This window comes from Rosa chinensis, chromosome 5, assembly GCF_002994745.2.
Source record: "Rosa chinensis cultivar Old Blush chromosome 5, RchiOBHm-V2, whole genome shotgun sequence".
In the NCBI taxonomy this organism is placed as follows: domain Eukaryota; kingdom Viridiplantae; phylum Streptophyta; class Magnoliopsida; order Rosales; family Rosaceae; genus Rosa; species Rosa chinensis.
In genome coordinates, this window is record NC_037092.1 from 19,037,058 (window position 1) to 19,047,579 (window position 10,522).

Consider the following 10,522-nt stretch of genomic DNA (forward strand, 5'->3'; position numbering starts at 1 on the left):
ACGGAGTACATCATTGTCTCTTAACCATTAGGGGAATCTAATCCAATGGCACTTACTTGTTAAGGTGAGCCTTTCCATTATCTTATGTTATGTCAACGCTATGTCAAAGCAAATAGAAGAGTCAGTAGTACACTTTTTGCTGGTTGGTGTTTAGTTGAATATATTTATTTGGTAGAGACTCTTGATATTATTTTCAAGACATTCTCTATATGGTTATTGTAATTAAGTGTTTAGGCTCAATATCCCTATTTTATATTCGACAGTTTTATCAATCAAAGTATAAGTGCAGTCACACCAGCCCTTTATTCAAAAAAGGTGAGCCCTTCCAAGTTCATTGCATGAGTGTTCAAAGATATTTTCTTCTTTTGGGTTTTCACTCTCAATCTGAATGTCTTATCGAGTTGTTTTGTCTTTCTTTTAGGTACATGTCGCCCCCCTTCTTGCACCATTTTCACTTTACTGATGAAATTTGGGTTTTGACGTTTTGTGCTGTGCTGCTGGGCGCCATCACGCAAAACCGAATATGGTCCCCTTATATTCTATCCGGTTCTAAATTCTTCCCTTATATATTACATGTCACAGGGAAAATATGCGTTTAATCGTCCTTGTCATCTCACCCAACATATTAAAAACGTGTTTGGCGCGGGAAGCCTTTAGACTACTTTTGCCTAATCCGGCAATCTTCAAAGTGCGACGAAGGGTTTGGGTGAACGCTGAAAACATGAAATCTTTAACTTTCAGTCTTTCAAATTCACTCCAACCCTACTTTTCTCTCTGATCTGTTTTCCTCCACCCTGGAAATCCTACCACAGCTAGCTAATGAGTTCGTTGCGGTTTCAGTTGCCTAATAGGTATGTTATCTCTGTAATTTGAATGTTTCTACTTTGCATCTTCCATTTGTGGATAGTTTCTCTATAAGTCTGTAATTTCAATTTTGTCTGTATTTTAATGCCTATTTCTTTATAAGCAATAAATTTGATGTATAATATGTGTCAGTGTTATTTGTTAGTTGTTTTGGTCAGTCTAAAATATAAGACATGGTGGAATGGCCTAGTATATTGCTGTTTCTCAAACATTGTCTTTCTGAATTGTGGGCGTATTCCCAGTACTGTCAACTGTGTAATTATATTTGATTTCAGCTAGGATTAGTGGATAACCCCATTGTTAATCAAACAGTGAACTATTTGTGGGATAAATAATTAGAATGACCAAAACTTTCAAAGGAAAATTAAGCAGGTTGAGGTACTTGATAAATGAAATTGAAATCCAAAGGTTTCAAAAGGTGGCCTCTGCGGAGTTTTCCAGGGTTTTGGACAAGTTGGCATTTTTTCCATTGGGTAAAACCAGCGGGTAATATACCCACCGAGCAACCAGAATGGGTATTACCCATGATACCTATTATCCGGTTTATATTTCGCGGGTATTTCCATGCTCACTCATCAGGTAAATGGGTACCCAACTACCCATCATCTGATTCCTTGATTTCTAATCTTAATTAAGAAAAATAAAATTGTGTGATATATATATATATATATATATATATATTTTTTTTTTTTTGGATTATGAACACCGTTCATATTGTTCTGGCTCGATGGCGACCACGTCCTCAACACCGCTCTCACCACCGGCCTAAACACCTGATGCCAACGAGACTGCATGCACCACACCGGAGTCGCTGTTGTCAGATCCGGATGGGCTCGTTGGACTATATCCTCAGCCAAACACCGAAATCGTCGCGGATTTCTTCTCTGGCCTGAGGTGCTGGTGATGATGCTCCTCGATCGAGTCGCCTCAGCCGCCGACAACGCTGTCTTCCGCCATGGAAGAGTACTTGGAATGTGCCACCGCGTTTATCTCGTCCTCCTCCTCCTCCTCCATGAACGCCCGATGCTCTACCTCCGGGTTGAACCCGTACCACTCGAACCAGAATGGTCGAAACGGCTGATTCTCGGACCTTCGATATGAGCTCCCCAGGGGCCGGCGATGCCTTCAACCATGTGTATGACGCCGGAGCCGGCGAAGTCGATGACTCCGGAAAATTGTATAAAAAAAAAATAATAATAATAAAATAAATTCTAAAGGAAGTTTGGATATAAAAACAAAAAAGTTTAATAATATGAGTATGGGTACCCGCGGATATACCCATACCCGAGTGGGTATCTAACACCCATCATCCATTTACCCATGGGTAATTTATTGCTACCCATACCCGAATATTTTTACCCAAATGGAATGGGTACCCGTGAGTACCCATACCCGTGGGTTTTTATGCCATCTCTAGTTTTGGTGGCTTTTGTACCCTATTTGACCTTTTGTTTGTTTGATCAAGATATTGTGCATCATTTTTTAATTCCCAATAGTTATAACTAGCTTATCAAGCCACAACCTGCAAAACAATTTATATAACTTTATTGTTCAAGTTTCTTCCCCTGTATAAGTTTTCATCACTTTGATACAAGTAATTAGTACTTTATGGTTGGTGGCCATTAATTGTAATATTATTTGCAGTCTCAACTTGTCCTTCCTCATTTTTGCAATCTTATGGACTTATCATGAGGCAGCAAGGGACACACTTAAACTAGGGGACACTCTCAATTCATCGAGTTCCTTGGTTTCTGCAAAGGGAAAGTTCACTATGTGTTTCTATGTAAATGATGAAAATTCCAACTCCAGCTACCTAGCTGCATGGCAGACGGGAAGTAGAAATCACGCATGGATTGCCAACCGATACACACCAGTATTATACCCTTCCGGAGTTCTAACATTGGACATGAATAAAACATTAAAAATTATGCACAAAGGTGGTGATCCTGTGGTGCTTTTCCGGGCTTCTGAAACTAACAGTATTCACAGTACTAGTAGTGTTGTGGCTACTCTGTTGGATTCTGGAAATTTTATTGTGCAAGAACTGAACTATGATGGAACAATGAGGCAGGTACTGTGGCAAAGTTTTGATTATCCTACAGACACCCTTTTGCCAGGCATGAAAGTAGGAGTTAACCACAAAAATGGCCACATTTGGTTTCTTTCAGCATGGTCAGGTGAGGAACAACCAGCACCAGGGCCTTTCACCCTTGATTGGGACCCTAGTGGACGTGAACTGAAAATAAAGCGACGTGCGGTGGTTTATTGGACCAGTGGAATCTTTAGAGATGGGCAATTCGAATTTATGAAACCTTATGATGAATTGGGTACTCTCAGGTATAAGTTTAGCATTGTTTCGAATGAGAATGAAGACTACTTCACTTACACTAGTGCTAGTGTCAATCAAAGCTACGGACCACAATGGGTGCTAAACATCTTTGGGCGACTCCTTGATTTAAATGGAAATGTTATTGCGCCAGCAGATCAGTGTTATGGCTTTACCACCGATGGAGGGTGCCAGAGACGGGACTATCCCAGTTGCAGGCATATTGGTGACACATTTGTTGAAACGAATGGTTTCTTCAGATCACTCACATCCAATATGACAACGAAGCATGATTCAAATACAAGTCTCACCCTTAGTGATTGTAAGGCAGCTTGTTGGGAGGATTGTGACTGTCTTGGATTCATGACTCTCTTCGAAAATCAGACTGGATGTGAATTTTGGGTCGGAAACTGGACCTTTAGTTCACGTGACCTCTTTGGTTATGCTAATCCAAGAATTTTTGTCCTATCTGGATTATCTCGCAATGGTAAGTCTTATAATCTACAACTTTTTTAGTAAGAATATTTCAACCAGTTTTCTATTCACACAAACTTCTCATGTGTCAACAAGAAACAATACACTTACTGTGTTTTAAGTGGCATTGGCCAATGGTTGTTATGTAGGATACGAGTTTAGAGTATGCAAGTAAATCACATGTTTCTCCCCCGGATTTGTTAGTAACTTGTTATCACTAAATGCAGATACAAACAGTGCAGATACAACCAACGAAGAATCAGATACTAACAGTTGGATATGGATTGGTACTTCCATTGCTGCTGCTCTGTTATTAATGGTGCTTTGCATCTTGTGTTATCTCCTAAGAAGAAGAAAATCCCTCCTTTCAGGTAAATTCCTCAAGTAACCTGATCCCTTGAATATGGTATTAGACAGAATTTCACATTTTCGACATTGTAGTCACAATTGTACATTTAATTTTAGCATCTACATCAATTTAAATAGGGAAATGCCAGCAAAAGATTGAGAATGAATTGCTAGATTTGGTGCAATCTGATAAATCGCTTGATGCTGAGGGGCTTCCTAATGATGGAAAGATGGGACATAATGATTTAAGTGCATATACTTATGCATCTGTCTTGGCTGCTACAAGCAACTTTTCTGATGAAAACAAACTTGGAGAGGGAGGATTTGGACCTGTTTATAGGGTAAGGGCTAATATAATAAAATGTTTTAATTATTAATAGTTGCTATAGTGAGATATTGTGAAATGATTCTTCAGGGGAAGTCGTGGACAGGAAGAGACATAGCTGTGAAGAGACTTTCTAGATGTTCAGGGCAAGGAACATTAGAGTTTAAGAATGAATTGATACTAATATCTGAACTCCAACATACTAACCTTGTTCAACTTCTGGGATTTTGCATTCACGGGGAAGAGAGGATGTTGATATATGAGTATATGCCAAACAAAAGCTTGGACTTCTTCTTATTCGGTTTGCATCACTATCACTTGAATCTTAATGTCACATTTCATTTGGTCTAGAAAAGTTTGTAAATATCTTTTTATTAATTGTCAAAAGATATAAATTATTGATCTCATTTAACTTCATATATTGGACAGATACAACCAGACGGATGCTATTAGATTGGAATAAGCGTTTCAGTATAATAGAAGGAATAGCTCAAGGATTGCTTTATTTGCACAAATACTCCAGGGTGAGGGTAATTCATAGAGATTTAAAAGCTAGTAACATTCTACTTGATGAAAACATGATTCCCAGAATATCTGACTTTGGTTTGGCAAGGATTTTCATGCATGATGAACCAGAAGCAAATACTCATAGGGTTGTCGGTACACAGTAAGTGAACACGCCCATACTACTTTTGGATTTGATGAAGATGTATTTATATAATATTATGTTCTAAAATATATTATTTTTCCATGTGGAACAGTGGTTACATGTCTCCTGAGTATGCCATGGAGGGAATTTTCTCCACAAAATCTGATGTCTACAGTTTTGGTGTGCTAATGCTTGAAATCATAAGTGGAAGGAAAAGCAGTAGTTTCAACGATAATGATCATGTGTTGAATATAGTAGGATATGTATGTGAAACAAATTTCTGCAGTTTCGATTACATTCGATTATTGTGATATCCTAAATGGTTCATATTCTCTTGTTTCAGGCATGGGAGTTGTGGAAACAAGGTCTTGGGTTACAATTAATGGATCCAACACTGTGCAGCTCATATATTGAAGATCAATTGTTGAGATGCTTCCATGTTGGTCTGCTTTGTGTGGAAGAAAAGGCAGTTGATCGACCCACCATGTCTGATGTCATATCTATGCTAACAAATGAAGGCATGTCACCACCTGCACCTACAAAACCAGCATTTTGTACGGGAAGAAAAGTCGTTGGGAATGGTAAAGATGGAAATCGATCAGAATCAGTAAATGATATATCGGATTATGAATTTGAGGGACGTTAAGGATACTAATATATGCGTTGTGTATCAATTTGATTGTTGCTCCCGGTTTGAGCTTTCACCCTATGTTCTCTATGTACCCATCTTTTGTACTTGCAAAGCATAATTTTTACATTGTTATTTTTATAAATATGTCACTGTGATTTGTAGGTAAGGATGAATGGTTCATTAGATGTAATGTGACGAGCCAAACTGGATTTTCTTTCTAACGTTAGGGGGCCACATTCCATACAATCTATTTAAGAACATATTATTTATGGTAGTCTGAAAAGCATAGCATGTTATCTTTGACAAGAAATTACGTTTTTTTTTTGTCTTTTTCTTTAATGTTTTCATCATTTGGAGAAAGTACGTGCCTTGTGCCCATCCATGGCTAGCAGTACTTTCCAAAGAAGAGGCTTTACCAATATTATCACTTGTAGGCCTGGGCACGGTTCCAGCCCGGTACGTAATTAGCGAAATCCGGGACCGAGCCAGAATTATTTGGGTTGGGCTCAAATTTCGTTTTCAAGTTTTAGGGACTGAGAAGGCCAGGACCAAAAAAAAGGGACCGATAATTTATCAGTTCTTTTGAATAAAGTGTTCTTTTTTCTTTTTTTTTAAATAGAAGTTGAATTCATTAGATCAATAGTAAAAAGGTTGAAGTCTACCAAAATTTACATAAGAAATCCGGCAAGAAAATCCGGAGTAACCTACCTAAGTTAAAGTAAACCTTTAAAGATCACTAGGTCGCTCACATTTAAGCGAGCCTATACAAGAATGAAAAAACCTCGCCCCCTATGGAAAAGAAATCATTCAACTAGCCCTCACGTGCCAATCACGCAATTGTGGTACAAGTAAGAAACTAGAAACGTCATAGAAGACTCATAGAAGTTAATCCAACTTTACATAGGCTCATACCCTAACACATTAGGGCCCCAATTGCCTTGATCTGAGCCTAAGCCCGTAGGCCCAAGCCCAAGTCCAGTCTTGCCTAGCAGAAACAAAATCAACCAGGCCCATCAGCCCAAGATTGAGCCCAGGCCCAGAGACCCAGGCCCAATCCCAGGCCAGCAGAACAGGAGCCTCATGTTGCTTGGTTACCTCTGCCGCCGTCATACCTTCCGGCGGCACTACCTTCGACCACAGCTCTGGTGGCCGGCCGTTCCAGCAGTGCAACAACATCAGATGCTGTTGCCTCTCCGATACGCGGTCAACAATCCTCCGGATCAAGAGAGAAATAAAGAAAACCGAGCCTGCACTGAGAGCTAGCCGGAAAAGCTAATCAACCGGACCTCACTATGCAGACTGTCGATCGATCAAGTACCAGGAAGAAGCAATCTCCACCTCATCAAACCACTGCAATCTGCTTCCTTGATACAGGTCGTCGAGACGCACCACACTGCCCAGCCAACGCCTATCTGGTTTTCCCTCAAATCGGAGACGATTCAATCTTCAAGCACCACTAATCCGCTTGGAATCAAGATGCCCAAAGTTCCCTTGCCACGACGAGGCGCCTCGTCGGTGTTAACGACAAACGGCAACCGAAAATATTCCTCTGCTGCCGCCGCACACTACTCAAAACCCTAGGGTTCTGCTAGAACTATGAAACTCCCAAGAGCCGCTTGCCTTGTTTTGAGAACAACTACTCCCTTAAACAAAAAACAAACAAAAATAGGTTGTTGTTACCCCCTTAAACAAACAAAAAAACAGAAAGAAAAAAAAAGGTAATGTCTTGAATAAAGTGTTCTTGTTTCTACTAAAAAATAAAATAGAAGACATTCATGGCTAGCAGTAGCTGTTTGAACCCAAAATTAACATTTTTTCTTGCAAGGTGTGCCTTGAAGAAAACCGGGCCAATATCCGTGGCTCAAGCTATATATTTTCGACAAGTTCGGAATATATTATTTAGAGGCTAAATAAAGCTTACTTGGAGGCCAGGCAATTTTGAAGCAAATCTGGATATTCCTTGATATACTATTAATTATCAAATATTTGATAATTAATGGTGACTTGATTTGCTTGATTACCAAGATTATGCAAGAGAGAACAATAACGTGGCCCATGCGAGTAGTCAAGTTTCTCATGCAATTAATGTGTAATGGCATGCAAGTACAATATATAGAAGCATGCAATCATGCTTGATTGTGGTCATCAAGGAAAGTATATATAATCTTATTATATATATATACACACACATGCAGATTTGCTCACCTAAGAGACAGTTTAAGGGAATGTGAGAGACAAATACATCTCAACCACATATGTTAAATATCAAAGCAGAAATTATAACAACTTAAAATTATGCATTTATTTTCAGCCATCAGATTCACTTATCCCTAACAGTCCCTTAGGTGAGCAGACCTTTATATACATATAGTTGCCCATGCAATTAAGTCCTATGGCGGACCAATAATTAATTAAGGAAATGATCATGGACGTACGTGAGCCATGCAAATATTCACATATTCTCATGCAATTAAGGAGTATGGCATGGACGTGCAACATATTGAAGGAATCAACTACCTTTGATTGAGGTTAACAAGGAATATATATATATATATATATATATATATATATATATATATATATATATATCAAGTATGATGGCTCATGCATGGTGAGACAATTAAGGAATAGTATGGTGGGCCATTAACTATTCGCTACCAATAAGATGCAAGGAATCATGGTGCTATGCAATCAAGTCTTGCTCGCGATCGTCAACAGGAAGGTATATATATACAAGTTAGTTTGCGTGGGCTATATAAACAGCATGCATGCAATTAAGGATAGCTATGAGATTATTATGCTTTTTTTTTTTTTTTTGAGAATTATGAGATTATTATGCTTGGTGAAGATATATATGCAATTAAGACGTGTATAGTGAACAGTTCACATTCAAGAAGATTACGTCCAGGACTTCAAGAGGCAATTAACTTTGCCTACATTCTAGCTACGACAGAGGACAATTATTAATTATTGCCTACGATAGCTATCAAAACTATTAATTGTTTTGATTTGATTCAAAGGCCAATAACTATGGCCTAAAATATAGTATTTCATTCCTATTTGGAAGGAGAATTTGCAGCAGCCTATATATAAAAGCCAAAGCGATACAACAAAATACGAACAACTCTGCAATCTGAGTCTCTCCTAAGCAAATCTACCTTCAACCTAGTTGAAAACCAGCGAAACAAGGGTAACGCCCTCACAACCTAGCGAAGCTAAAGTCATGATTTAGCAAAACCCGTGCTTTCTCCTACTTCCCGGTGATTGCTCTGCTTAGTCTACAATACTAAGTATTGACTCGGTGATGCAAGAGATCACACCACAAGCCCTTATCTGTAAGACAAAAAGTCATTTTTCTAAAGGTAGATAAAAGAACCTTGTGACGGGGTTGATGCTCTCCTCGTCCACATCATTTGATCAAGAAGTCAGGTCAAGGGACACCCCGACGACTGCACCCCATGGTGCTGGCACGCCTGCGCACTCAAAAGAGACTGTTTGCACGCCAGACTGGTTTTGGAGCCAAACAGTAGTTGCTTGGCCTTACTCTTCTTTCCAACTTTTGGACTTCTCATGCTGCAAACAGAGATATACCGAAACAAGCGATACGCTCAATTCCTCAAGCAGCAAGCTCCTTGGTTTCTGAAATAGGGGAAGTTCAGTTTGGGGTTCTTTAAAGATGGAAACTCGAAATCCAGCTATCTAGCAATCTACCACACCAAAACTGGAAATTCAATAGATTATGCATAGATTTCCAACTGAAACACTCCCATTTTATATCGAACAGGAGTTCGTACCTTAGACATGATCAAACAACACATTGAAATAGAATGATGGTGATCCTCTGCTTCATAAAGTACTACCAGTAATTCCAATAGTGTTGCTACACTTTTAGATTTTGTCAACTTCATCCTACAACAACTTTACTCCGACGGATCAACGAAGAGGGTGTTGTGGCAAAGTTATGATTATCCTGGAAACCCTTTTAACAGGTAAGAAGATGCAGAACTAGAAGTAATGGACCAAACACTAAGCGATTTATGCAGTAAGGATCAATTGAAAGATTCTTCCTGTTAATGCTTTAGATTTGGGCAGTAGCCCAAGTCTTTGGTTAACGCTGATCCGATGGGCGGACCGCTATTTGCAATGTTCTCAGAGCTTCGGTTACCTGTCAAGTGAAATACAAAGACTTGTCAGAGGGAGACCGCGTTGGGTGGTCTTCTCTTCTCCAATGCCTAAGTTAGTCAATGTATTTATATTGATAGAGTAACTATAGGTGAGTAGTAAATGCGTAATTAATGAGGAGAGAGGAGATAGCCTTTTATAGGTGGGGAAGAGGCCGAGATCTTCTATGTTTTCGATGTGGGACTGATGTACTTCAACTCCCAGCTTCTGGAGCTTCTGATGCTAACTTGGAGTGGCGCGTGGTGGCGCGTCAGCAGTGATCTGGGGGTGAGCCGGGGCTCAGGCGGTAGCCTGTTTGGCTGTATTTCCGTAGGTCACACAGTTGGCGGTAGTTGGTACCACTGGATCACTACAACAATGATAGTCATTTCCAAGGGTGGCGTTTGGTCGGAAAAGGCACTTTCCCCGTCGGAAAAAGCTATTTCCGACAGCTAGGTGCCCTCGGTGGTCCTCGGAAAAAATATCATCGGAAATAGTCTTTTTCCGACCAACCCTCGGAAAAAGATATATTTCCGACAGCCAGATGTGGTCGTAAATAATTTTTCGGTGGTCGGAAATTGTTACTCCTCAACGACGACAAATAGTATTTCCGACAAAAGATGTTTGTTGGAAATAATTCGTTGCTTGCAGGAAAAAAATTGGTTGCTAGCCAATCCATTTTTTTCCAAGGACTTATTTCCGACGAATAGTAGTGGTCGGAAAAAACTATTTCTGATATGAATA

General features: G+C 39.5%; 1 protein-coding gene across 1 annotated transcript; it reads left to right on the top strand.

Annotated features, from left to right (window-relative positions):
- Positions 1 to 600: 600 nt before the first annotated feature.
- LOC112168417 (G-type lectin S-receptor-like serine/threonine-protein kinase At1g67520) lies at positions 601 to 5,783 on the top strand. Its single transcript, XM_024305540.2, has 8 exons — positions 601 to 851; positions 2,509 to 3,677; positions 3,892 to 4,035; positions 4,151 to 4,353; positions 4,428 to 4,638; positions 4,767 to 5,004; positions 5,099 to 5,249; positions 5,330 to 5,783. The coding sequence occupies exons 1-8, from the start codon at positions 820 to 822 to the stop codon at positions 5,630 to 5,632; spliced, it is 2,451 nt and encodes an 816-aa protein (XP_024161308.1). The 5' UTR covers positions 601 to 819; the 3' UTR covers positions 5,633 to 5,783.
- The last annotated feature ends 4,739 nt before the right edge of the window (positions 5,784 to 10,522 follow it).

Excerpts from the sequence above, each read along its gene's own strand:
- LOC112168417 (XM_024305540.2), top strand. The coding sequence starts at position 820 with ATGAGTTCGTTGCGGTTTCAGTTGCCTAATAG. Across the intron at positions 4,036-4,150 it reads AAGAAAATCCCTCCTTTCAG|GGAAATGCCAGCAAAAGATT; the intron begins GTAAATTCCTCA and ends CAATTTAAATAG. Across the intron at positions 4,639-4,766 it reads CTTGGACTTCTTCTTATTCG|ATACAACCAGACGGATGCTA; the intron begins GTTTGCATCACT and ends TATATTGGACAG.